The sequence below is a fragment of the Trichoplusia ni genome, chromosome 17 (assembly GCF_003590095.1).
Source record: "Trichoplusia ni isolate ovarian cell line Hi5 chromosome 17, tn1, whole genome shotgun sequence".
NCBI lineage: Eukaryota > Metazoa > Arthropoda > Insecta > Lepidoptera > Noctuidae > Trichoplusia > Trichoplusia ni.
This window is the reverse complement of record NC_039494.1, coordinates 212,829-240,538: the sequence shown is the minus strand read 5'-3', so window position 1 is coordinate 240,538 and position 27,710 is coordinate 212,829. Positions and strand designations below refer to the sequence as shown.

General features: G+C 34.6%; 4 protein-coding genes across 4 annotated transcripts; 1 reads left to right on the top strand and 3 right to left on the bottom strand.

The window, feature by feature from the left end:
- The first annotated feature begins 314 nt into the window (after positions 1-314).
- LOC113502573 (histidine-rich protein PFHRP-II-like) lies at positions 315-2,069 on the top strand. The gene is made up of 4 exons (XM_026884190.1): positions 315-568; positions 656-1,387; positions 1,553-1,719; positions 2,000-2,069. The coding sequence occupies exons 1-4, from the start codon at positions 503-505 to the stop codon at positions 2,067-2,069; spliced, it is 1,035 nt and encodes a 344-aa protein (XP_026739991.1). The 5' UTR covers positions 315-502.
- A 1,406-nt stretch (positions 2,070-3,475) lies between these two features.
- On the bottom strand, positions 3,476-5,882 carry LOC113502629 (cuticle protein 18.6-like). The gene is made up of 4 exons (XM_026884282.1): positions 5,763-5,882; positions 5,271-5,642; positions 4,516-4,682; positions 3,476-3,638 (listed from the first exon to the last, which is right to left on the bottom strand). The coding sequence occupies exons 1-4, from the start codon at positions 5,772-5,774 to the stop codon at positions 3,476-3,478; spliced, it is 714 nt and encodes a 237-aa protein (XP_026740083.1). The 5' UTR covers positions 5,775-5,882.
- A 275-nt stretch (positions 5,883-6,157) lies between these two features.
- LOC113502584 (cuticle protein 19-like) lies at positions 6,158-9,051 on the bottom strand. The gene is made up of 5 exons (XM_026884202.1): positions 9,007-9,051; positions 8,340-8,511; positions 7,939-8,015; positions 7,336-7,502; positions 6,158-6,919 (listed from the first exon to the last, which is right to left on the bottom strand). Exons 1-5 carry the CDS (start codon positions 9,016-9,018, stop codon positions 6,817-6,819), a joined length of 531 nt encoding a protein of 176 aa, XP_026740003.1. The 5' UTR covers positions 9,019-9,051; the 3' UTR covers positions 6,158-6,816.
- Positions 9,052-21,835: 12,784 nt separating this feature from the next.
- Positions 21,836-27,099, bottom strand: LOC113502572. The gene is made up of 4 exons (XM_026884187.1): positions 26,748-27,099; positions 26,349-26,429; positions 23,322-23,418; positions 21,836-23,099 (listed from the first exon to the last, which is right to left on the bottom strand). Exons 1-4 carry the CDS (start codon positions 26,769-26,771, stop codon positions 22,081-22,083), a joined length of 1,221 nt encoding a protein of 406 aa, XP_026739988.1. The 5' UTR covers positions 26,772-27,099; the 3' UTR covers positions 21,836-22,080.
- Between the last annotated feature and the right edge of the window lie 611 nt (positions 27,100-27,710).

Genomic DNA, 27,710 nt, shown 5'->3' with positions numbered 1-27,710 from the left:
GGTTAGGTTTAAATTTGCAACTTTTAGACATAATTTTGGAGGAGAAATCGCACTTTTAATCTAATTTTAAGAACTACGTACTAAGTTATGCAAAGGATGCCAATGTACTAGCTCAGAATATAAACTAAATTGATTTCACTCTTCAAATTGACTGTAGTACTGATGAAAGTAATTTTCAAAATAACTCCAATTAACAAGACTGTTAAAGACATTTTTTTAAATACATTAAATATGATAACATTTGTACCAACAGTGTTTTAAAATTTTGACATCGGGGAACTTATTAGCCAATACTTAAACATTATTTTTATTGTTTAACTGTAAGCTCTTATTAAACTATTGTTAAATGTGCTCTAATTTTGTGGATTGACAACCTTCACATTGGTTACGTAAATTACGTCATAGATTTGCCGCGCACGCCGTGGGTAACAAACATGACGCCCCGAGCGGCAACAAATTGATTCAATACTCTCGCGTAACGTCTCCGGTATATATTGAGCTAATGACTATGTTAATTCATCAGTTCCACCACGGAAGTCTTAGAAGAAACAACAACATGCTAGCTAAAGTTTGTACATCCTCCAGGATAATAATATATGTGATAAATTTAATTATTAGAACTTTCAATTATTAATCGGATTACTTTTTGTTACAGATCTTGTTCCTCAGTTTTGTGGGTTTGGTGTTGAGTGAAGGGCATGGATACAATTTTGGAGCCCACCATGACTTAGCCAACGAATATAAACACCAATATGCTCACCACCCCATAAGGGTTTATGATGAGCATGAGGCTTCACATGAAACTCAGTATGCTGCTGCTCCCGAAGGGCATGGCCATGGAGGTCATGCGTACTCCTCTCAGAGTATCGTCCACCACGCCGCACTTGCTAGTCATGACCAACCTCAGGAGTCTCACAATGAACACGTTGCCCCTGTATATCAGTATGTGCAAGAAGATGAAGCACCAGCCCACCACGCGCCATCCCACCAAGCAGCACAGCACGAAGCACAGGCTCATCACGAACCAGCCAAACATTACCAGGCTGTTCATTTCCAGCCCGCACCCGTGCATCAGCAGGAGTCTCATGAGTCTGAGCAGGAGCAAGCTCAGCCCCAGTACGCCCACGGTCACGAAGGCCTAAGCTACTACCACCACAGTGCTCAGCCCCAAGGTCTTGGATTCCACCAGGGTGTTAAACTGCACGCTTCTCATCAAGCCGCTCCCGTGCATCATGCTGCTCCAGTGCACTACGCTCCCGTGCACCACGCTGCTCCCGTTCATCATGCCGCCCCCGTCCATCACGAAGCACCTGCCCATCATGAAGCACCTGCTCACCATGCCGATGTCCACTCGCATGATTCTCACGATGAGCCCATCGACTATTACGTAAGAAGCTGATACTCGAATATAAAACACTTATTTCCGACAACGTTTTATAGTTGACTTTCCATTCATTTATTCGAATCACAATTTGAACCGTTTAAGTCACGACAGTTGGTCAGCCGCATTTAAATTATACTTATTAATTCAAATCCGTTTTTACCATTCCAGGCTTATCCCAAGTACCAGTACGAGTACAAAGTGGAGGACCCTCACACCGGAGACAACAAATTCCAGCACGAGGTCCGTGATGGAGACGTCGTGAAGGGAGTGTACAGTCTTCATGAAGCCGATGGATCAGTCAGGACTGTTGAGTACAGTTCCGACAAACACAACGGGTAAATAATTATGAGTTAATAGGTACCAGTAGCAAGATAATCATAAGGAAACTAGTTTTGTATCTTTTGAATCATCTTGATCAGTATTATCAAATAACATGTTTACAGTTTGAATTTATATAATACTCTCGTTTACCTAAACATGCGATTTTGTATTCAAGAAATCTAATGTCTAGACGGATGAGACTGAATCTCGAGCGATTTATGTGAAGAGTCACGCACTACCTCCAATCACTTTTTGCTTTCTATTCCGCGTTAACACGTATCATATTACTTTCAGTTTCAACGCCGTAGTGAAGCACTCCGCCCCTGGTCATCACGTGCAGATCGAGAGCCATCACCACAACTAGTCAAGACTGATTGAAAGATTTTATTCATAGTCTTAATTGTTGCTACATGTGTACTTGCCTACCTTATTAATGTATGATAAATATTATATTATTTAATAATTAAACTTATAATGATGTAATCTGTTGTTTCAATCATTGTATTATGCGGCAAATTACTGATCCAGCTAAAACGTTTTTCCAAATCTTTAAAAATATTATTTCCCAGGATATAAATGATACCAGCATTTATTTTTATCCCTAAAGAAAAAAGAAAAGATTGTCAATCTTCGTACGAATGAAGGGACACCTTATAAGCAAGGTGACGTATTACATAAACTATTGTTAAAAAGGTTTTCGCAAACTTCACTAACATAATAATAAAACACTATTATTTCTCATTAGGAAACACCAAGTGATCTGATTTGGTCAATCAAAATGATATAAACTTATTGCAGTGGAGAGATTGTTGGTTTCGAAACATTGTTATACAAGTCAGTGGGAACTTGTATCTTAGTAATGATAACTGAGATTAATTACTTTTGACATTGATGACCCAGATCCCGGTAACGATATTTTGGTTTTGCATAATTCATTATACAATTGTTTATTTGGTGACGTGAGAAAGGGACTTAATAACTTAAGGAAGTTATTTAACAGGATGTGGCGGTAAAGTTGTCATGTCAATGATTTTGTTTTGATGTGATTTTGTGGAAAGGAAATGTAATTAATTCAACGTAATAAAAGTGGACAAATTAATATTAATTAGTTTTTTTTAGTAAACATCGTCATAAACAAGAGACAATTTTATGATTGGGCTAATAACAAGATCTATAAAAAATAAAAGTAGAACTAAAATACTTGTGCTGTGAAGATAATTTGCCAAAAAAAAAAGATATAATTATACCTTACCATAGCATGGCGCCAGGTACTATAACTAACGTAACTATAACTAATTTGTTTTTTTCAAGTCCTCTATTCATGTAGTTTGCAATTTAAAATATTCTATTTATAAAAGGATTTAATAAAACCTTTTTTTACAAGTTAAGATACAGTAATAGTATAACGTTAACAGGAATAATTAAAAATTTATTCAATACGTCAGTCACAAATAGCGATAGTTGTTAAATACAGGAAAACATTATTTTGTAAAACTGAAGTGAATTTGCAAGAGTTTTGTTGAATTTTCCTTCTTATGTTTAACCTTCAAAATTATAGAATTCAGTGTTAAAAGTTATTTTCAAATTATCTTGTGTGTATTTGCAAACCACTATTCTATTGGGTCTGCCTCTAAACCAAGTGTGTAAATAGATATTTAGTGTTATAAATAAAATAACAAAGTAAAAAGTTAGACTAGATATATTTACCGAATTCAAACAATTTATAAAAATATTAACAACAATATATCAGGTGGTCAGTTCAGTCAAGTTCTAATGATGGTAGTGGTCGTGGCCGTGGGAGTGGTACTCGGGTACGTGGTGCTCCACGTGGTGTTCCGGAGCTTGGTGCTCGACATGGTGGGCAGGAGCGTGGTACTGGGGAGCCTGGTGCTGGTGACCGTGGGTGGTTTCAGTCTTCACAACAGCGTTGAATCTGGAATGGGAAAATTGATTGTGCAATAAGTTAAATATATATTTTTATGATACAGTTGTAGTGAATGACAGTGCCAGTTAAAAGTGTGAGTATTCTCAGGATCTCAATGAAAGTTATGATGGCCTATGCACGAGATGCACGTTCGATCCTAATGCCTTTAATAACTTTTTATTTTTTTAGTGTTGGGTTGTATTATGTTTCCAGTTGACTTTCATGGTGTTTATGGAAATTTCTTGATTTTTGATAATTATAATTGAGTTCTACCGTTTTATTGAAATTAATGAATAGATCTTTCTTAGTTTAAAAAACAAAAATTATCTAGATTTAGAAAGCATCGAATAAAAGTAAGGTACCTACTTTAGTACTGACTATCGGAAATTTAGTTAATTAAGTGACATGTACTAAATTAACTAGATTTTCGATAATCACTTTAATCGTGTTTTGATTGCGATACCTTTCTAATAATATTTTTAAATATCTTATTAAGTCGTTAAATTATAAAGATTAAAGTCACGATTTTATATTTAGACAAGAACACCAAACCGTTTTCACATCCGTCTAGTAATCCGATTGCTCAGTAAAAAAAAACTATATTAATTAACGAAAAGACGTTTTTAAAACCATATGGTAAAGGACGATTCCATGGTTGAGAAAAAAGAGAGCAAAGATGTGAAATCAAATGAGATACAAAATTAAGTTAAATTGAATCACATTTTGAGCAGAGTTAACAAAATAACATGTAGCTAGAACAAGGCCTATAGGAGATCCTATTTACCATCTCGCCTGTTCTTCTACATAAAAATGCCCGCGTTATTTAGTCATTTGAGGTTTCGTATGAGACAAAAGTAAGTCTTCTAAAAAAATGATATTTCCGTACCCATTGTGCTTGTCAGCGGTGTACTCTACAGTCCTGATGGAACCATCAGCATCGTGTAGGCTGTACACGCCCTTGACGGAGTCACCGTCGCGGGTCTCGTGCTGGTACTTGTTGTCACCGGTGTGGGGGTCCTCGATTTTGTATTCGTACTCGTATTTGGGATGAGCCTGAAAGAGAACAGATGTATTATAATATCGCTGGATATTAAGGAAAGAGGAAGACCAAGAAGGAAGTACATAGACTAACTGAAGGATATGCAGAAGTGCCAACATATAGGGAAGTAAAAGAGATGGTAAAAGAGAGAAGATGGCAATTGCTACACTTGCTATTGATTGTTGGGGAAAGAAAATTTCATACTTTCATTGGCTTTATACATGAAAAGTCATGTCATGTACATGACATTTAGTCGGTACCTAATATTTTATGAGAAAATGTATTGTTAACTAATCGGTGCTCCAAAAGATATTTTATACCTTGATAAAATATTTTAAATTTTTCGAAACTACGTCACTATTTGAACTCAAGTTTCAGAAGTATAGCATGTTGCTCTGTATACTAAGTAATGAGTTCCGATTATATAAAACTTATATGGTAAGGTTTGCAAGTTATTCATAAGTAATATCGAGGGCATAATATTTCTTTCGTAACTTAGTTAATTGTTGAATATTTAGCTCATTAATCTAAATACCTAATTAGTTTGGCTAAGCATCCCTTTCTCTTCATAATCGAGTTTACATAACAGTTTAATGACTTACGTGGTAGTCAACGAGATGCTCGCCGTGGTGTTCTTGGTGACCGTGAAGTTCCTGGTGACCGTGGTGAGCTGGTTCAGCGTGGTGAATAACGGGAGCCTCATGATGAACGGCTACAGGAGCGTAGTGAACAGCTTCGTGGCCACGGGAGTACTCATGTCCGTGGCCATGTCCGAGAGCATTTTCATGTCCATAAGAAACCTCGTGCTCATGACCTTCGTAACCATGAGAACCTCCATGGTACCCGTGAGAACCTTCGTGGCTATGAGGAATTTCATGATGAACTACAGACTGAGAGGAGTAGGAGTGACCGTGATCATGTCCATGGTGTCCGTGCTGGGCGTAGACCGCAGCCACAGCAAGTGCGAAGACGATCTGAACACACGAGAATCAATTAACATAACTGCTCTACTTTCATACAATTTAAGCAACTATTTACATTTTCAAGCCTCGTTGATTATAATTAAATTATTTTAAATTTTAAATTCCACTTACTTTGGAGAACATCTCGCTTGTATGTATTGTGATACACCAAAAAATTAAATGATATAATTGGAAGAGCCCAGATGCTTTTTATACTGAAAAATAAGTACATAAAATTTCTTCTTGGGACAGTTAATTGTTACGTATTCTTTCAAACCGGTTCCGTTTTGTTTGGTAACCAGTGCACTTTTACGATTGTGTGTGCATAAATGATAATCCTTTAAAGAATACCGAAACATTAAGACAATTGAGTAAATTATGAAGGTTAGTACTTAAATATAGGCGAAAGTTTTATTATATTTATAGCACTAAGTGTAGATTGTAAATTAATCATACAAACGGAAATCGTAAATGGTTATTTTTGATCATGATTTTGCAATTTTTTGTGTGTTTTTAATGTTTAACCTTGGAAGATATGACTTTTAGAGATGAGAGGTAATTTTCCTTTCAATATAATGCGTTCTCTTAATATGATATTTAAGGAGAGTAACTTTTTGGAGAATCATAAGTTTGTGCGTGTTTTTTGTGTAACAAGAACTATAATAAAAACGGCGTAGAGTAAAATGTCGCCCATAGTGCCATGCTATCTGCCATTTTCATGTAGAACTCAATAAAATACATAGACATAGACTTTGCTTTTAGTAAGGGTTCTAAGCAGAGCTCAGGCTTTAAGAATAAAAAACAGTGCTATATGAAAATATTATGTTTAATTTATTATTATCAGTCACAAAAACCTAGGTTTCTGCACAGCACCCCGCAAGCAATCGTCTAACGTTTCACAAAATGTATAGAAGTTTGAAAATATAAAAACATGAAAATACTTACAAACTACAAGAAATTATAATACAAAAGTTCTAATGCACTTTAAATAGATGAATGAAATGTAAAGTACTAAGCTAATTTGGGCCTTAGTCCCTTGTATACAAATTCTGAAACGGTTAGTCTGTAAGCATTCTGAAAGCCGTTCGTAGTACAATGCTCTTTCGTGGTCGCATTCCGTCCGTGCTTAAGCTAAGTAGTAAATAAATAGGTGTCATCGGTGTTGGTCTAGGGTTGGCGTGGAGGTCTAGCCGTGGAGGAGAGCGCCGTGGCCCAGAGCAGGGGCGGCGACGACGGCGTGAGCCGCGGGGTGCGCGGCGTGACCCTGCCTGCTTACTACCGCGTTGAAACTGGAAATATAATTTTAAGTTATAAGAAAATTTAGTCATAAAATCAAATTCATAAAAATTGCGATTTAGACATATGTAAGGTGCAACTAAAATGTACTATGTTTTCTTAGAATGTTCAGTTTTAACAGGGTCCTCATTCGCAGGCAACTGGTTGTTGCTCTTGGCTTTGCCCGTACACAAATCGGTCATACTTGCTACTACATACTAATTTCATACATTTTCTAGATAGCGCAGAATATAAGGAACAAGGTTCATCTACCTTGTTCCTTATATTCTTAGTTGAGTGGCTTGGCTTAGAAAGGCGTATATGTCTTAGGTAAAACTCTTTATTTACCAGCTCTATCATCAAGCAGCTCTAGAACAAGTTACTCAAATCGCTCAAATACATTTTGACCTTATGGTAGACAGGTCCTTACCCATTATGGTCATCAGCAGAGTAGTTGACAGTGCGCACGGTACCGTCGGGCTCGACGAGGGAGTACTGACCCTTCACGACGTCACCGTCGCGGGCTTCCCACTGGCTCTTCTGGTCGCCGGTGTGGCCGTCAGCGACGCCGTAGTTGAATTGGTAGCGGGGGTGGGCCTAGAATAGATGGAAATATAGGATTATTTTATGTCCAAAAATGAATGAACTAAATGGTCTAAAGATAAGAAAGTCTTATCACTTGTACTTGTACAGTCTGTCATGGTGTTTTGCATGCACACAGGCTTTGATGTTTCACCAGACTAGAGCACAGTACCGCACAATAGTTATACTATTGTGCGGTACTGTGCTCAAATCACTTGATGAGTAGCTTTAAATTTCTGCCAGATGAAGCTACAGCTAGGATGCTACAGGTGTGTAAGAAGAAGTAAGTAAGAAGAAAATATTATGCGTGGTGCCAATATTACAAAGTTTTTTTGGTAGAAACTGCTAAAAGAATGTTGAACAAAGTTCACAATTCCATCCTGCAACTATATAATAAAAACATACAACAGCCCAACCCATACACATGGGTTCGGTCCAGACTGGTACTTACATATATCTCAACAGGGGCAGCGGCGTGCGCGAGGGCTGGGCGGTATACGGGCGCGTGCGCGACCACCGCGCCGTGACCTGCAAACGACCTGATGTCATCACACAAATAAAACGTTTTGGGGAAGAAAATAGGAGGACAAAGTGTCAATAATGTAATAATTGTAACAATATCTTATAGCCAAGTTGATTTCTTAACCTACTAATTATTTATCTGCACAACAATCATATTAAACTAAATTTTTGTTAATTATAAACTCATGACTGACAATATTACAGTTTACAATTTTGACTGACAAAATCCAGAGATATAACAGCTCTACATTTTTTCGCCATCTTTCAACCATCTTGTCTTACTCGCCCTTACTCGAATAGCTACTATCCATTACTATATATAAGCCGTACCTAGTCCGTATCCCAAAGCCGGTGCGGCGATAGCGGGAGCTGCTGCGTATCCTCCATAGCCATGCGCAAGGGCAGGGGCGCCCAACACAATGCTCTGCGTAGAGAGAGCACCGTGACCTCCCGCAAGCAATCCTGCACGAGCAACGCTTATAAGCGCGCAAGCGAACAACACCTGTAATATAAAGGGATAGAGTATCATTTTAAATGAATGCAGTAGGAGTTAAGTAGCGTTTGTCAATATTAACATTTTTGTTCATGGAACTATTTATATTTTGTTAATTTGTATTTAGTATCAAGTGAGAGTACTATCCTTATTTATTACTTTTTATTCTCAATTTTGCAAACTGTTGATAAGTTTACATAATTATAGTTAAGTATCGTAAATATGATGTTATATTATTGTTAAATGCATAGAAACAAGAACTGTATTCTTTTGTATAAATGGTAACAATGCAGTTGACACTAACAAAAGGTTTTGTTTTTTCGTTAACCATTGAAGATTGTATCAATGAAAGATTGTCAAATTCAATGTCTTTATCAAATCTCCGTTTCGATAAGATTTACAATATTGATCTATCTAACCCCAAAATTTTCATGACACATGATACCAAAATCACGAAATACCACAAAATAAACACTTGACACCTTCCACTCATAAGCACTTTACCTTAGCGAACATTGTGTTTAGTTTTAGGTTCAAACTGTACGTCAGTCTAAGCACTAGGGCTGGTTGTGTGCCAAATTGTGAGATACCAGGCGTTTATATAGAGGCTGTATGTTCTATAGATATAGGCTAGGGTCCCGCTCGGGCGTGTCGCAGGAAACTGTATGTAGCTACATGTATGTGGCGGTGGGCGCTGCCACAAACTAGATCGTTTGAATAGTGTGGACGCGCCTTATCTTATATCAAGAAATGTTATTTCGGAATATTCCGATAAAAAAAAGCAAATAGTTTTGTTCTTAAGGACAAGAATCAATCAAAAACCGCTTTTAATTTCACCTAAGGGTTGTCAACACAAAAAAAATTGAGTATATTCAGTTTCATCTCAAATATATCATCGACGAACCTATTTGTTTGAACGAAATCCAGAACTCAAAATAATTGCAAATCAGTCAAATTGTTTGCCCCGTTTAATGCCCTGCATAAATAAAACATTATACCAAGTACTGTCAAATTTCTATTAAAAAAATTACCATTAAGTTTACCAACATAAACATATTCACTAAAATAATACGTCGTATCCACGAAATTCTTGTATCAATAGTTCAAACCATTCTGGGCTAAGAATTGGTATCAGAATAGTAAATAAATACGTTCATAGTTCCACATAGCAGTGTATAACATTCTGAGCAAAATAAATTAATCTCGGCCACGCTACAAACCTTATTGAATTATAGTTTTCTAGACAATCAGTTTCATGAGCTGCCCAGTTTGGGTATTATGGCTTTAATTAATTTTGTAGAGTCACGGAATCGAGAATTTCTGAGCAAAACGTTCACACTTCACACACACATTGTTCAAAACGATTTTGTATAGATGGTAAATTGTCATTATGGCTCTTTTTTTTGGTGTAATTCCAAAACCATTAAGGGAATTCCAAAAAATATAACTTGCTTGTGAGTCTTGAAACTTTGTGCAATGGGGATCGAACCCTTAGCAACAGGAAGTGATAATAAATAAGATGCTACTTGTACTAAAGTCTGCATACCTTTTATTGAGATATTAAATACATAAATTTTTAACTCTGCTATTTGTATTATTTGCAAGTTGCTTTTCTCATAAATTATAGAAACTGTGCACATATGAATTGTATTTCAGGCATAACAAAAACCAATTCAGGTCACCTCAATTATGGTGAAACTACCGGCTTTAAACTTTATTTATAGCAAACATGATTTGTTATATCTCTTATCATAATGAATTCAAGTAAAGCTAAAAAAAACTTGCTCCTAAAATGGTATAAAGTTTAAGTGCCTCATGACCATAAAAGTACAGACATATTGTACAAACCAAAATTGTCTTGGGAAAACTATACTGATTGTCGATTTTGTACCATAGTGATGTCATTGTTTCATAACGTTGTATCAATTTGGTGAAGTAGGGCATCAAACTGGAATGTGACCAAAATGTTAGTGAAGCAGTTAAAGTTCGATACTACAAGTAGGTATGTGTCGAATGTAGAGTTATTGAAGATAAACATCGATAAAAAAAATATTTTACCTTTTGTAAAAGCAAAAGTCAAGTCTTACCTTATTTTTTTTGACGCTTGAAACTATTTCAAAAAAATTTAAACATAAAAATGATAAAAAAGCAACACATTGTGATCATAATAATATTTCATTCTTAAGCGACCAGAAATAGGACGTCTCTGAAACTTGAAACGTGCCGCCAAAGCTATGGCTTGAACGGAACACACATGAGACACACAAAGTTAAAACAAAAGAAAATAATATTGATAACAAGGTATCAAAGTGACAATGGCGGCTTATACTCATGCGCGTACAAGGGTATACGCCTCCACTTAACATGTCATTGATCATGGTTTTGTTTTAAGGCATAGATTTCATGCAAAAATACTATATGTGTGTTATGTATAAGACAGTAAATGAAATAGTGCAAAAGCGTGAATCATAAAAAAATACGAAAATAATTATTAATATTCCTTGTAAAAATACTCTATGAACGCTCTATGAGTTAAAAACAATAAAATTAAATATGTAAGAGTAATAAAACTGGTATTTGCTTTATTTCGAGTGGCGCACAATCAAATATTGTATTCCGAAAGTTCAATGCAAAGGTGAACAATGCATTTAATTTTAATAGTCAATGAATCACTACAAAAGCGTTTGAATTTGCATAGTCCGAAAATAGCTCGGAAACTAGTTAGCAATGAATTAAATTTAGATCTACGCAAACCACACTGCCTTCATTAAAGGTGTGGTTTCTGTAAAAGTAACACAGAATTTAATGTAATTGATGGCTCACTTAATTTATCCTTCGAGTTTTTTTTTTTTTGTAATTCTCTAAGTTTTATACTGGTTTACACAACGCTTCGCTTCCAATTCAAAAGCTATGTATTTAGTAAGATACCATTCTGAATAATTGTCCTTGTAATTCTTCCTGTCTCACCTTAGGTTTGCAGGCGATCTGGTTCTTTTTGCGGAAAATTCAACCGATCTCCAAACCTTAATAAAAGATCCATAAAGGTAGGCTTAAGGATGAATATGTCCAAAACCAAGGTGATATCGAACGTCTCCAGTTCTTTCAATGCCATTAGAGTTGGAAATGAAGTCCTGGAGGCTGTAGAGAAATCCTTGTATCTTGGCCATATTCTATCTTTTAGCAAGGAGCGTTAGCTTAAGGAGATTTCCAGACGAGTGCAACTTGGATGGGTGGCGTTCGGGAAGCTGGACGACATAATGAAGTCACGCCAAATTCCACAGTGCCTTAAAACTCGTCTCTTTACCAGTGCGTCCTGCCCACTATGACCTATGGTGCCGAGACATGGACGCTTACGCATGAGGCTGTCCATAAGATTAAAGTAGCACAGAGAGCCATGGAGCGCGCTATGCAATCAAATGCAAATTGTAAATTGTATGCTATCAAACTCCAAGACCGAGTCCGTAATGTGGATATCCGAAAACGAACCAAAGTTCGAGACGTCGGTGACACGATAATGAGGTTTAAGTTGACCTGGGCAGGCCACTTGGCCAGACGAAGTGACGGCAGGTGGACTAAGGCGGTGACAGAATGTTGGCCAAGGCCAAAGAAGCGTCGGTCGTCCGGGAGCAAGATGGGTCGATGACATAATAAAGGTCTCGGGTCGAGTCTGAATGAGGCTGGCACAGGACCGTAGAAACTGGCACGAAAAAGGGGAGACCTATGCCCAGCAGTGGGAGGATAAAAGCTGTGATAATGATTCTGAATAATTATAATATTACGGAAAATCTTTTATGTTGATTTTAGGTTTTCTGTTTTATTTGTATTAACGCAGTTACGTAACTCATTCTCAAAACAATAAAAAAAAATTACAATTAAAATTCTGTCTCTCCCAGAGAAACTTCACCTTAAATAAAGGTGTGAGCCTCTACCGCATAGTCTCGGATGTCAAGTGGCTGTGACTCATCTATCCGTTCATTAACCCCACGGTGGCTATCTTAAACTGCATTTGGTAATAGCACCTGGTCCACGATAAATACCCAACAATCTGCATAAAATGTTGCAAACCGAGCGACTTTTTACTCATTTGCATACGTGATGAAGATTTAGAGTTGTGAAATGGTTTTGCATACCTGTATTTGCGTGATATCATACGACCGTTTATGGCTCGTGGCTGTATCATTATATGTGTGGTATTACAGTCTTAACTGATAAGAACGGCTACGTTAATCTGAGTAAAACTAAATTGAATTTACATTTCATAGTAGTTGAAAATTCATATTAATCGTGTGTAATGTAAATAGACTTTAGCAACAGGTCATAATGACACAAAAATGCATGTCATTTCATTATTGTTTGTAAACTGCTGGTATAGTAATAAATTTCAGTTGGCAAAATATACTTGGTTTTTTTATATGATTTTTTTGTGCCAAAGAAGACAAACAGCAGCTATTTATTAAGCTAATTGCAGTAATGCGCTACAATTTAAAACAGCAGTAGTTTATTTGCAATTAAAAACAAATTGATTGCTAGAATTATAAATAATAATAAGTATTTATTAATTTCAGTTGTAACAGGAATGTTTACGTTACCACTAAACAACTCCATACTTTGAACCTTAAATGTATTGTTAAAGTTAAAAGTGTGATGATTATATTTGGTACCAACAAACGACTTTACTTAACGGACTTCAAATAAGCATGGTTCATATAGTCAAAGAAGAAGTTATGAGATGACGAACATAAAGAGAAATTCTAGTCTACCTGAAAAAAAGAGTCTGTTTTGAATTAGTATAAGTATATTCAAATATTGTCCTCTGCATGCTTTACATATAGAACACTCTGAACTTGTATGTATGACACTTTAGTTACATTTACAAGTACCAGCTGGACATTTGTCTACCAGTCACTAAACCAGGGCCCCAATTCTGCTATTTACAATGGTACAACTTTTCGTGTTCTCTTAAGCACTTCTCGAACACAAAAATTGGAAATTCAGAGACGGTATACACAAGGTCAATAAAATAAATTTTCAATTATTATGTTGCTTAAGAGAATAGGAATAATTTCAAATTTAATACAATTGGCATTCATTCATTGGCCATTGTAAATAGCAGAATCAGGGCCCAGTAGCAGTCACCATACATTACAATATACTGCACCCACTATCAATAAATCAAACATTCTGTTATACATCGTGTTCTGCACTGATTTATTAACGCATACGTTTAAATGTGAACGTGTTAGCAACGTACTGTGATTGAGCAATTCGTCGCGTAAGGAACTAACAAGTTACAAATAGGAGGCGCCAAGACACGTGCATAATATTATCGATTTGATTTGTTTATTAATTTGATAATTTGACGGATGTTAATTGTTTAATTAATTGAATGGCACTTGACCTTTGTAACTGTTTGAATTAATGTTTCAAAGTTTTTTTATTATAACGAATTCGACATTGAAAGATTTGACAGATTTTAGTATTTTCATGGTGCATTTTCTTATTTTCTTTGACGTGAAACATTATAAATGAATATCGCAATCGGTACTTAAAACTGTAATTTCATTCAATCATTAAAATTTCTATCTTTGCATATAAAAATCATTGATGCAGCAATAAATATTACTTGTAAATTAAATTCCAAAGTAATCTCAATATGCTATAAAATTGTGCAAGCCATACATCATATATGGGAGCATTCGCACCCACGTGAATATGCAACTAGATGCCAATGAGAGTAATATTGAATTTCCAGAGAAATATTCGTAAATCAATACTGCAAGCAATTTTCGACCTTATATGCATAGAAATCGATTATTATGAAGGAATTTATTTATGAGCTTTCTTACGCAATCGTTGTACGCAAAACAGGCAATTATTGTCCATTGTGCTTGTTTGTGCAATCAGTAACTAGGTTGAAGCTTATAGAATTCTAGATATCGGAATACTACATTGTATCGGCCTATCAAAACATATTCTAAAAAACCAAATATTTATCTTATTGTATTGTGAGTTACAGTCGGATTCAATTATTTTTTTAATCCAATTATGGATTTCGGAAAGCAAGTTAAATTGTGGGTCCCGGCTGTTAATTATAGGTCCTTGACAGTCGCTACAGGTATCAAAAGCTAGAAAGTCTGGCAATCAGTTTAACTAAGGGGTCATATTGTTATTGTGTTGCCCAGGAAAGTGGGTTGAGGAATTCTGATAGGCAGTTGCTCCTTGTAAACACTGGTTTTTGGCTGAAACCGGTTAGATTGGAAGCCAACCCCAACAGATTTGGGAAAAGCCTAGGCCGATGATACGGAATTTATTCCTTATAATTATCGCGGGGAATTTGTTCTTAGTACCTAAATTGTATTCAGAACAAAATTATTTCTTATCTTAAAGTCGAATTGTTATAATGATTATAGGTATTTTATGAATTATATTTAGTACGTATCTAAAGTATAAATTGGACCTCGCACCGCCGTCCTTAACACACATGCATAACAAATGCATACTGCTTCAATTCCCTTTAAGACATTTCAATTTATCACCGATAACATTGATACAGAATAAATGATTAATTACAAGGTATATTAACATTAAGTTTCATTATATGATATACAAGTTGGTAATGTCAGCATAAAAAGTTGACACAGAGATAACTTTAATTTTATTTTATAGGCTCTTAATTTTATTTATTATGAAATATTTTATATATTATTAATTTTATATATAAACATTAATACATATATTTTTTAAATATATGTGTCCATCTTTTTTTTCTTCTGTCACGCAAACATAAATTGATCTAATTTCACAAGCCCCCTAAACATTTTACTTTTTTAACATGTCGCGATCTCAATTACCTGTTGCAATATTTAGTTTTTAAAGTATTTTAGTCGCAGTTTGTAAATCTCATTGTATCAATGAATTTTTGATGCCGACTGTACTAAATTAACAAGCAAGTGTGAAATTGATCAGTTTGTAATTATTTGAGGTTATATTCTTCGTACATGCAAGATGATAACAATTTTATGTACAATATTATTATAGTAAACTATGACATTATTAAGTAAGTTGTACGCTTTAGTGGCCAGAAATCATAAAATATTGAGAAGTTTGGAACTAGAAGTGGGAGGATTTTGTCCATCAGTGGGATCTCGTACAGGCAATATGAAAAAAAAAGATCGTAACATTGTACAAACACATTATTTAGTATTTCAACTCATACTCATATTTAATGACAAATTTATTTTTAGATTAATTGATTGATGAATACTGATAAATCATTTGGTGACAAATATTACTTAGGATTATCTTTAAGGAAGTCTTTTCTGTAATTATAATCATAAAAGCGTAATCAATGATTTATGTCACTATTTCATATTATAAAAAGAAAGACCAACTTCTTTTAAAAACTGAAAACATGTCAATGAAAGTGCTCTACGCCTGGAATGGACAGTAATAAATTTTAAAAAGAAAAATTAAGGTAATGAATTTTTTAACGATCACTTTCATTCCACATATTTCACTGATAGGAACGTTTCGACATATTTATGAAGCTAAGCAGATGTTAATATGTTATGCATCAATTGTTTATCGGTTTTTCCTGTTAATTTAATTGGTGTAGGAAAAAGCGATATCACGAATACTACCGGCGAAATATTTGTAAAGGAAACGACACAAAGTCACAACGCTATTTTTATTATGTGACTTACTTTAACTGGACTCAGTTTGTTAACATTTTTGCTAATTATTTTGGTGTTTTTATTTTCTGTCTGTAAACTCTTTTTAGCACTAATGTTAATCGGCAATAAACATTACCAAATCAAATATTGTAAATAGTCATTTGTTTATTATATTTTTGTATTATAAGACACACCTGGATTCTTTTTTTTTGTGTGTTTAAAACAGATGAACGATTATAGAATTATTTGTTGTTATCTTTCAACTCCGTCCTTAAATGGTAGAAGAGATTTGAACCCACTATCCATAAAATACATGATACTTCATTTATTTTACATTGCTCTTCTTCTATCAAAAAACCACCAGGATATCCGTACATTTACAGCAATACTTACTTCTTATTCTTTTTATATCCAACCATGTAAAGGTGAGCTCCAAGACGTACCTCAATATTTAAAAAGTTAGACGTATATGTAAATTGAGTTTCTTCTAGAATGTATGCAATATAAATGTCATACAAACATGGTCATTTCACTTCCACGGTACGTTAATATTGCCGTAATTTGCTACCGATATTAGCAGCAAAATCTATCGAACGGCAAAGGTATCAATTATCTTTATTATCAATTTATGTACACCTAAAACGAAAAAAAAAAATGTTGTAGGAGTATATAATAGGGTTAATAGAATATAGAAAATGGCATCGAGTATTTGTTAGATTTTTGGAAAGTTATTAGTGTTTTTCTATGGAAATAATTCAGAATGAAAGCTACAAAAAAGCGACTCCTTCAACAGATTTATGCCTGCTTATTTATTATGAGTCATAATAAACAACATAGTTGGGAAAAGGCTAGGCCGATGATGATTCATTATGAGTCATAAAACCATTTAAAGACGTTTCACCAAAACACTTATACACCTTCCGCCTCTCAAAAATTAACAAAATATGAATTCAGATTTCAACGAAACTAAAAATATACATAACTCAACTATAACAAGATAATTTATTTAAAAAATACGGTAAGCAACTTTCATTTTTGTAACATTTCATCATTATTTAACATGCAATTAAGATAATTGAACAAAACATTTTCATAATGAAATAGGAAGTTTAAGATTTGTCAATTTTAATCTTTACGCGATCATAAAGTTAATATCTTGAAGGCGTAATTTATTAAATCGTGTGCGATAAAACTGGCTACTATTAAAATTCCGACCCAAGACTAAAGGAAGAAAAAGTAATGTTCCCTTACTGACCGACCGACTGTCGCGAGTGGTGTGAGTGGAGATTTCAGATTCCAAATTTTGGAGTCCAGGTTTCATCACATTTTTTCCTTCACCGCTTAGTGAATACTTAGCAGTGTTTTAGGATAATTAAAAGTAGTTACTATATCTTTAAAAAAGTCACATTAGTACGTTGATTGATTTCAGACCGAGCTTGCAACTAGTGCGTACAAATCCATGCATATTAACCGAACGGCCACCATGACTTTAGGGGCCGACTTGATAGGTTATAACTTAGTCTTGAGGTCTACAATGTTTCACCATCACCTCACAAATTGAGTAAATAACAATTAAAAAAAGAAAACGCCATACACCCCATAGAGCGGGGTCTCTCTTTTCCACATATTATAGTCCTACCACTAGATGTGGTACGCTTAAAACATTCAATAGCTTTGATTGCCTTAAAAGGAAGTCAGTAATCATAAAACAGATCAATGCTAGTATAACTTGCCAAGACTATAACAGTGCTGACTAATAATGTCAGTTACATAATAGTTAATGTTATAATAAACTAGAAAGTATGAAGTACTAAGTAGATTATATTATTAAGTAACTCATTCATAACATATTTTAAGTTAAAACGTTTTTATGTTACCGTTTTATGGTGTGTGTGTATGTAAATATTTATGCAGCGTTGAATCTTAAACTGCATCGATCGTTTCAAAAGCCTAGAAAACGAGCCACTTAATTTTTTTTTGCTTTTGCGATATCGATTACAGCTATTTAACAAAAAACAAAGAAAACAAAAAAAAATCCGTAGACTATTTATAGTAGCCAATAAATCTGGTGGATGAGGTATAAAAAAGTGAAATCATTAATTAAAAATAGCAAGTTTTTACCGGGTAAACCGAATGATTTTGTGACATTATTTCAAGTAATACCGCCTTACTCGAGTTCATACGTTGCAATTAGTGTCCACATTCCACCAGATATTGAAATATTGATAAAGCCTTAAATTAACTGTTATTTATGTATTCAGTTTAAACCACGCATGTAAAGGCTTTCGACACACAGGATATTAAGTTTTATATCCGATGAAACTCTTACGTTTATTAAATTATTTCTATATCCTTAATATTATTTGTGTTGGTGCACTGATATAACCGCTTGCTTGCTGATGATTAATCGTTATTAATTTCCCTTTGTTGCCTATTAAATTATACGACCAATATATTGGTTGCAAAATAATAGAACATATTTCGCAACAAAACTGTAAAGGAAATAGATTATGAGAAAACCGAAACAATTCAGACTTTTGAAGGGAGTGCTGACTAAAAAACTATGAGACCGACATTAATCAAGTAAAGATAAGAAGAAATACTAATAAACGATATTTTTGATATTCTTTATAATAATTTACAACCACTTAAAGACTAAAGCATTATATTTTAATCAAATCTTTGATTCTACTACATTCACAAGACAAGATTAGAATTAGATTAGATTAGAATATTCTTTATTGTACACCATGGAATTACAGCAGTGATTCTTAATACAATGTTAGGGTACAATGGCGGTCTTATTCGAGACTATTATTTATTCCAGACAACCTTTGGATGGACAGGAAAAATATCAGTATGTACAGAGGGAGGTGGTGCACTATTGTTAAAAACATGTAAAGGTATACATAAACATACATAACATAGAAATAAGAAATAAAATGAATACATACAATAATCAGATAATCAGTGTTTAAGATGGCTACTTTAAAGAAAGGAGATGGTCTTTTACCAGTTCTTTAAAGGTGCTAAGTGTCTGAGCCTTTCTGATTTCTGACAAGATACAGATTTATCTGTAAATGACTAGTTAAGATCGACAGATCAAACAAGAACGATTTTCTCACGATTCAAAATCAATTTTGTATCAATGATGTAGGCCAGATATGTAATGATTTTCAATATTTGGTCAAACGTTGATTTAAAAGCATCATAATAGGAATTTAATAGATCTGTTATAATGATTGACCATAATTTTAGATACTAAATTTTAAGGTCTGTATGTTAGTTGGTATATAGTTAAGTTAGGTAACTGAACACAGCTTTTATTGCCCGAAGTTCATATTAGCAGTTGGTATGTGAAACTTATAAATATACCGAGTTCTTGTCGCTATGTGGCCACTTAATTGCGAATTCTTTTATGTAATGATTTGTTAAAGATATTGATCTCATTCCGTTTATCCTTTTTTAAACTTACTCACTGACTGAAGGCGAATTTGTAAATAGGATATATATTAAAATCAACAATGAGAAATTAATTCATCAGTGATTAGACGTTTTACCTACGTAATATTCTATTATCGCTCCCGCACTTCAAATCCTTGTGTCGAATTGGGTTTAACTAAGTCGGTTTGCCGTAGTGCTTATCACAAGAAACACACTAAAACATTTTTCCCTAACAAATGCAGATCAAGCAAGCCTTATCATGATATCAAGTCTAATTTACATATCAACATCTTAAATGACATTACAATTAACATAGCGGAAACCTTTCTCTGTTGCGCGTACGAGCAGCGGCGCGTGGCACATTGCGACAATACCGGCGCGCGCGGTGTCATGGCCGCCCCCACCGGTGAACGTACGGCATGTGCGGTTCAAATAAAACATAATAAAACGCTTAAATCGTGGGACATTACTGTCAGTCTGATCATATTTGGTGCTTGGGTTGTTTCTGGGCGTAGACCAATTTGATGCCAGACAATTATTTTGTTAAATAGTTGTGGTTGATGTTTAATGTAAACTGACTGACGTAGATACAAAAATAGGACTCTTTGAAAACGTCCTGTAGGTTCCTCTTAGAGGAGTTCGCGTCTAAGTTACAACTGCACACGATGATCGATCACAGGTTAAGCTACGCTTGATACGTTAGCTCCACGAATGGGTGATCATTTATGTTGGTGCTTTAGATGACACATTAAATTGTGGGCCTCGCCTGGTTTTTATACATTTTTGACAGCCGTTACGGTTACTTAGAAACTATAGTCTGACAACCAGTCTTACTGAGGGGTATAATGTTGCCCATCATGAGAAGGTTCGTTAAGCAGTATGCAAAGCCGACCCTAAGATAGTTCGGAAAGGGCTAGGATGATGATGTGGATTAAATCATAATTATGATTTACCAATCAATTTCTATCTAAGTTCTATTAGGACTCGCTGAACTTAAGCAGGCCAAAAAATACAGGATTCGTAGAAATAAAATATTGTTCTTTCGTTTTAACTACTTACGCATCCTTGTATAGCTAGATATGTATTGAAACAGGATATGATATTGATAAGTCATTCACCTAAAGAATCTATGGGTAATAACAGGGATCTTAACATAATAAGTGACTGAATTGTGTTAATAGGAGATTAACAATGCTTTGTAATGAGAAAGTTCGAAACCATTCAAAACTATCGACATACTCTCACCAATGCAATAGTCGAACTAGGTATAAATTGTAACTTTGATTGATTAAATGAGAATGTAGCTTTATTGGCAAGTCACAATACTAATTTTGTTGTTGCGTGTCATTGTTCAATTTTTTGGTGTTAAATTGTATTCATAGTATCTCGTAGCCATATATGGTAAATCAGAATTTGAATATCATATGTTACCTGACCAGGTAAATGCCATTAGAATCCATCGAATCCATCCCTATCACCCTATAGGTAGAACATAATAAAAAAAAATACTGATTGTTGTAACTATTTTACTCTTTCTCCACGACAAAAATTCGTTAATGTTAATAAATTACCATTGTATTAATTGCATACTTACGCAAAGGGTCTTGCAAAGCAAATTAAAAGTGGAACTAATTCCAAATTTATAAGAAATCCCAATTCCACTTCAAATAGAATATTGGCATAAAAAGTCTTTTAAACGTCCTTGTGATGTAATAAAAGTCCGACACTCCCACTTGCTCCAGTTTCCGAGGCTTTGCACTTTCACTATCATTGTGCGACCATTTTGCGCAACGCACACTGCATATGTAACCTGCGATTTTAAGTTTGAACATTTTTATTTTTCCTTAACTGCGTGAGGTTACCTGGATTTAAAATATTAGATTCTGGAATCATCAACTCGCAGTAAGCTACCAGACGTAGCGTGGTGATCAAGATTAAATACTTGTAGGACCCAATTCCGCTATTTACAATTGAATTCGCTTGATTAAAGTTACCAATACGCATAGCAGTATACGAATAGTGCCCATTTTATCCAATTTGCATTAATTCATCGGCTTTTGTAAATATCAGAATGGGCGCCCTGTATGTTGATTAGCAGAACAGAAAAAAGACGAATAAATATTTCCCCTAATATTTTTTAATTCGTGAAATATCATATAAGTAGATCCTTAAAAGGTTAAAAAAGTATAAACAGATTTAAAATGCACTTTTATTTACAAAATCATTTTTGTTTATCCTAACGATGATTCCACGGAGTCTTCTCTCTCCCTAATTAATCAATAGTAATAACAATAAATAATTTGGTTAATAAATTCACTTCAGTCGGTTTTACTAAGTTTTTTAAAGTTTACATTAGTCGTTTATCCTATCAATACTTATCTTACTTACAATTACAGTCTTAATTCTTAGGTCCAAATAGTCACAATTACAAGTAATCTAATTTGTATTTAAAACAAATAACTTAAATGTCGAATATATCTAACAGGTTGACAACAGGTTTTCGTTTCTTCACAATTTTTCGTACGACCTCTTTAGGGGCCGATCCTCGTGGAGGGTACCTATCGTCTTGTGATGTATCGTCGTAATTGCTAGAAAACTGTGGACGTTCGTATTCATCCTCAGGTAATCTGTAATCGTAGGTTTCGGCAGTAGGGTTAGGATTCTTCAGCTTTCTCTTAGGAACCAAAACATATTCGTTGCTATCATCGGTAGGATAACGATGTTCTGGTTCCCTCGGTTTATAAGGTCTCTTCTTTTTAGGTCTAGTAGGAACATCGTCTGGATAATATTTCTCAGCCAGAGGAGCATCTGGTATTATAGGGAATGTATATTTTGTGGGAGGTTTGCTGTGCATGCCAACATCGTCATATTTATGACCTTTAAAGTTTCCATTTCCATAATATTTCACGTATCTGTCCATATCGGAACTTGGTTCAGCAAATTTATCGTAACTGTCTCTGTAGGAATCTTGGGAGTAACTGGGGTACTTCTTATTCAATTCAAGATCCACGATATTAGAATACAAATTATCTCTGCTGTCATGGCTTTCTTTTCTAGTTTTAGTTTTGCAATTTGGGTCGAAACTGTAACCTACGTGACTTTGCGGCTCGAATTCGGAGGGATCATCACGTGGATGCTTAATTGAAATGCTGTGAGTGTATTCACTTGGTTCTGAATCTAGCGGCTGATCTGCATACGACGGATATTTTGTTCTCTTCTTACTTGAGTGTTCTTTACGCACCAACTCATGGGGTCTTTTTGGTCTTTTCCTTTCATAGTATTCTTCGTCCGGGTCTTCTGAAAAATCATAATATCTTTCATAGTCTCTCATAGCTTTCTCTTCCATTATGCTTCTTCCAATTTCTTCATTTTCTAATTCTGGATTGTCAGTGTTAACAATAGCTTGGAATCCTGAATTTGGTCCTGCAGAGTATTGAACGGTTCTTGTGGAGCCATCTGGTTCTACTACACTGTAGTGACCTGTAAAGAAAAAATATATATTGTAAATAAGTATTAAAATATGTATGAAACTTTTGAAAGTTTGTCTTGATCGCCAATCCGTCGGTAACAGTGCTAAATTCTGAGATTACGAAACAAGGTCGGCGCATAGAGGGATTAAGTTTCACGGTACGTGTACAATTAAGTTACAATATCTGTAGCAAACTGACCATAAAGTATTAATTTCAAGTAAATATAGATTACCTGTAACAGTGTCACCATCTCTTGACTCCCATACGCTCTTAACGTCTCCAGTTTTGCCATCAGCAACTCCATAGCTGAACGAGTATCTTGATTTTCCCTGACAACAAAAAAATGTCAGTACACTCGCTCATAAATGCAACGCTCAATTTTTTGCTCATCACACAATTACATCGTGATGTTTCTGTAGATAAAAAAACTTGGGGAATGTGTGAAGCGATAGCTTGCGTGTAATAATTCGGTATTTTACTCATTATGACAATTGATTGCATGCTCAGCGATTTGAGTTTAATATTCTGAATAAGTAATGAGGGCTTTAATCGTTTCCATAACGTAGGTATGCAGGTAATTATAATCAGGCAGAGTGAGTGTAATGTCAGACTGTCTGTCAAATCGTTAGGCGTAACGTTGGTCGCATTTATCATTGTTGATCACGACTATTGTTTCTCAAGCGATAGGTCAGATCGTTCTAAATTATTTTAGATCAGTTCATTGTAATATAATAGCTTAATCGTGCACCTATGAAGGAGTTAGGGCCAGTTTGTGATGTTTATCAGATCAAGTTTATTCTACTACAAAACCATTTTATTGTTGATCATCATTTTACTAGATATTTATTTCAGTTCCCGGTCATTAACCACAGCTACATTACATCGATCTCCTTACAAGGGATTGTTAGTAAACAGACTCGGTATTAAATGTCACTTGTTGGCGGCCATCTTCGTCAAGTTCAAGACGAGCCAGACGAGTGCGCGCGTGCATCGTTACTCAATGTCAATGACAAATCGTTTACTTTCGTTTGTTTCCGCTTCGATTCACTAAATACACCTTTGTTATTTAAATATACTAGATTGTTACTAGTCGTCATCTTTGTTTCGGTTGAATTTTGATGTTTAATATTTTCTCTAGGTGATTACTCCAATCAGGTAGATTTTACGTTCGTTATAAAGACAGTTATCGATATATGCTATTAAAGAAATAATTGAAGCGTATAATTATAAAAAATGAAAGTATCGAGAGTTTTACTCTTAAAAAACTCATGTGCGAACATACTAATTACTTGGCATTCGTGCTCTGCCTCTGCAATTATAATTATCATTTGCATATTATAAAAAATAAAATGCGTTCAATTGGAGCAGTGTCACAGCTGTAGTGCGTTAAGAAAAGTGGGTGAACAAGACAACTGCGGCCGCGTTCGTTTCGACATTCAGTGACCACTTTCGATACTCTGTGTTTGTATGTGTTGACATGTTGCAAGCTTCGTCACTGATAAGCGTTCGGTTACCAAGTTTCCAGAGCAAAAAATATCCCGTTTGGTCGCACTAGAATTTCATTGATATAGTTTGCATTCAATTATTGGCAAGACTGATTGAATTTCGAAGGACAGATAGGCGATAACAGTTCGCATGATATAGAAATGTCATATTATGGAGTTAACAATGTTCGCAAGTCTTTTGTTTTAGCTTTTTTCTAAGCTCATAGATAAACCATTTTCGTCTGCACAGTAGTGTGACGTTTTTAGGCTGGTATTATAATTAAGGATCGCCTCTTACTAACTTTACCGTCTTGTTAACGACAGCAAAAGATAAAACCTAATAACTGATTTATATCTGTACGAACAGAATACGTAGAAAGTAATAAGTAACGGCATAGAACAGTAGCAAGTAAACGTTAATTATGAAGATGACTGAATTTATTAGAAATGAATTTCTCTAGAGTAACTATTGTTAGAATTATATTTATATCAACGGCTAGGGTTTCGTTGGGTTATATAGATAAATCAACGAAGATTTTTTTTCTCAAATGCGGACAACGTCACATACATTGTTCTGAACCCAAAGTAAGTTGCTAAAGCACTTGTGTTATAGAATTCAGATACAACAAAAATACCACAAACACCCAGACCCGAGACAATGCAGAAATGTGAATTTTTACATTGACCCGACCGGGGATCGAACTCGGGACCTCAGAGGACCTCGACAACTTGAAACCGGTGCGTACGCCTTTCGACCACGGAGCTCGTCAAATATTATAGTAATTGTAATTTGTGTATCAACAAATTTTGGTACCAAACTCATTCTTATGAACTGAAGATTATGACGGCAATGGCATGCTGACAAAATTTCACGTTCCAAAAATATATTTAAAGGTTTGCGCGGATAGCCGAGTGGTTGCGGTCACCACTCCAAACTCGACGCGACGTGTCGCGGGTTCGAAGTATGGATGTTTTTGTGTATGTGTCTTGAATGTTTGTAAAATCCCAATCCGAGAAAATGAGTCGCTTTTACATAAAAAAAATATTTGAGGTAACAACAATATTTTTTATCTATTTTCATTGACGGAACTAAATTACTCTTCACGGTTTCTTGACCGTTTAATGCGAACCAATCATTTATATTGTTACAAAGAAACGAAAAATATGCGCATACATGGTTTTGATTAATTAGCGAAGAAAATTAGTCAATAATTTTAGCAATTAATCGTATAATTACAATTTCGACGCCTACTGCTTGTAAAGCGAATGTGCGTGTGCGACAATCACTCAAGCATTTGTTAGTGAAACTGCGTGTTGTGTAAATGAACGCAATAAATATATTAAATACCAGCTGAAGTATCAATAGCATTGTTAGACACGACGTTAGAATAATGTGCGAAAGTCTTATACTGTTGTAAACTGCCATTTAGTTATTCGTTTATAATGCAGTCTTGGTTGTTTATAATGCATTTTTAGGTAGAGTTTTCCGTTTTGTTAAAGGTGAATTATTATGAATATTGTGGAATTTATGTTTAAAATTTTAAATGCTCCAGATATACTTCTGGATCCAGACAAAATTTGCAAGACTCAAGAGTGATGACAGTTTACATCTCAATCAATTACAGAGTGTAAAAGTACAGCAAAACTACCGACTATGCTTTTCGTTGACAGTAAATATAAGATTTGGACTTTTCTTAGGTCTATTAGGTATTAGGTCATCAAAGATTGTACAAACGTGTTAATTTTAAAAGCAAAAATGATAATTGAAAGCTTACTAAGTCCGTCGTATCTTCATTTTGATCGTCTACAAATTTCCCTTCTTGACAATTGGTTGATAACAAATTTGCCAAGAGGATCTGAAAATCAAAACAAAATTGTTAGTTAAACATGATTGTATGAAATAATTATATAAATTAGTTATATTAACACTGTTGACAACGTCAACAAAACAAAATAAAATTATTACTCGTTAATATTGTTAAAATACTAAATAATACCGGATAATCACATTTATTATTTTAAAAGTCACTACTAAATAAACTAATTTAATTATCAAACACTTATTAGTTTACCTATTCATGCTAGACAGTAATGATCTTTAAAAGACAAATTTATCAATCAAAATGACACTATTTTCATTTTATTTTGTAAAATATCGAAAGTAAATTACGTACCAATACAGCAAGCGCTTTATCCATGATTATTATCTAACACCACATGTAGTCACGTCACAATACAACCCCAAACACACTTAAAAAAATTAAACAAAAACAACAAGCTTGTCCATTTGAAGGTTGAGGCTAGATGAAGACGAGTCGCGTCGACCACCACTTACCTATTTATAAACGCACACAGGAACACCCCCAAGCGTGCGTACATTAACACCACCACACACATACACATGACAATTACTGAACTAGGATGCGATACATTTAATTGTAGATCAGCTACCGGTAACAATCTGATAATTGTACCTTACACTTACATTGTAGACAAGTAATACATTAGTATTGTCGTAAATCTTTCAGTGATAGGTATTTAAAAATCTCCCCTTTCAGCTTATAATTTTAATTTAAGGCAATAATACACATCACACCGTTAATTAATCATTCAAAATCTCTAACTAGTTGCTAATTACATAAGAAATATGAATGCACAGTTACCCAAGCGGAAATCTTAAATCAAAATTCGGAAGGAAGTTTTAAAAATGATAAAAACAAATAGACACTTGAGGATGTAAAACAGACTAATAAATGTCGAGACATAATTTATGCATATTTTCGCGTTAATCCGCATTAAGTTAATTTGAATGAAAATAGCTATCTAATAAATTATATTTAAGGAAAATGGAAAAGAAACAGAAAAAGATAAATTTATAAAATGTCAATGCCCTGAAAATCCGTACAGAAATCTGTTTATAAAAAGAAACATAAACTATGTAACTGAAAATGCAATAAAAGACGAGTCGGTTTCATAATCAACTGAGCATGCAAATCAAGGAAAGTGAACGCTTTCAGATATGATAGCATGCCAGCAATTGTCGCTACGCATAACGCATTTATTGTAATTTGTAATTGTTATCTGTAGCGTTTTGTAACAATATTTCGATATTCAGAACTAAATGGAACGGCAAACCT

Bases quoted from the DNA above. Each gene is read 5' to 3' on its own strand.
- LOC113502573 (XM_026884190.1), top strand. From the start codon at position 503: ATGACTATGTTAATTCATCAGTTCCACCACGGAAGTCTTAGAAGAAAC. The intron at 569-655 runs GTTTGTACATCC...TTTTTGTTACAG, and splicing joins ACAACAACATGCTAGCTAAA to ATCTTGTTCCTCAGTTTTGT. The intron at 1,388-1,552 runs GTAAGAAGCTGA...TTACCATTCCAG, and splicing joins ATGAGCCCATCGACTATTAC to GCTTATCCCAAGTACCAGTA.
- LOC113502629 (XM_026884282.1), bottom strand. The intron at 4,683-5,270 runs GTAAGTCATTAA...GTTCTCTTTCAG, and splicing joins AGCATCTCGTTGACTACCAC to GCTCATCCCAAATACGAGTA. The intron at 3,639-4,515 runs GTACGGAAATAT...TTCCCATTCCAG, and splicing joins ACCGCTGACAAGCACAATGG to ATTCAACGCTGTTGTGAAGA.
- LOC113502584 (XM_026884202.1), bottom strand. The intron at 8,016-8,339 runs GTACGGCTTATA...GGTCGTTTGCAG, and splicing joins GGCTTTGGGATACGGACTAG to GTCACGGCGCGGTGGTCGCG. The intron at 7,503-7,938 runs GTAAGTACCAGT...CATCTATTCTAG, and splicing joins CTGCCCCTGTTGAGATATAT to GCCCACCCCCGCTACCAATT.
- LOC113502572 (XM_026884187.1), bottom strand. From the start codon at position 26,771: ATGGATAAAGCGCTTGCTGTATTG. The intron at 23,419-26,348 runs GTAAGCTTTCAA...TTTTGTTGTCAG, and splicing joins ATGAAGATACGACGGACTTA to GGAAAATCAAGATACTCGTT. The intron at 23,100-23,321 runs GTAATCTATATT...TTTTCTTTACAG, and splicing joins AGATGGTGACACTGTTACAG to GTCACTACAGTGTAGTAGAA.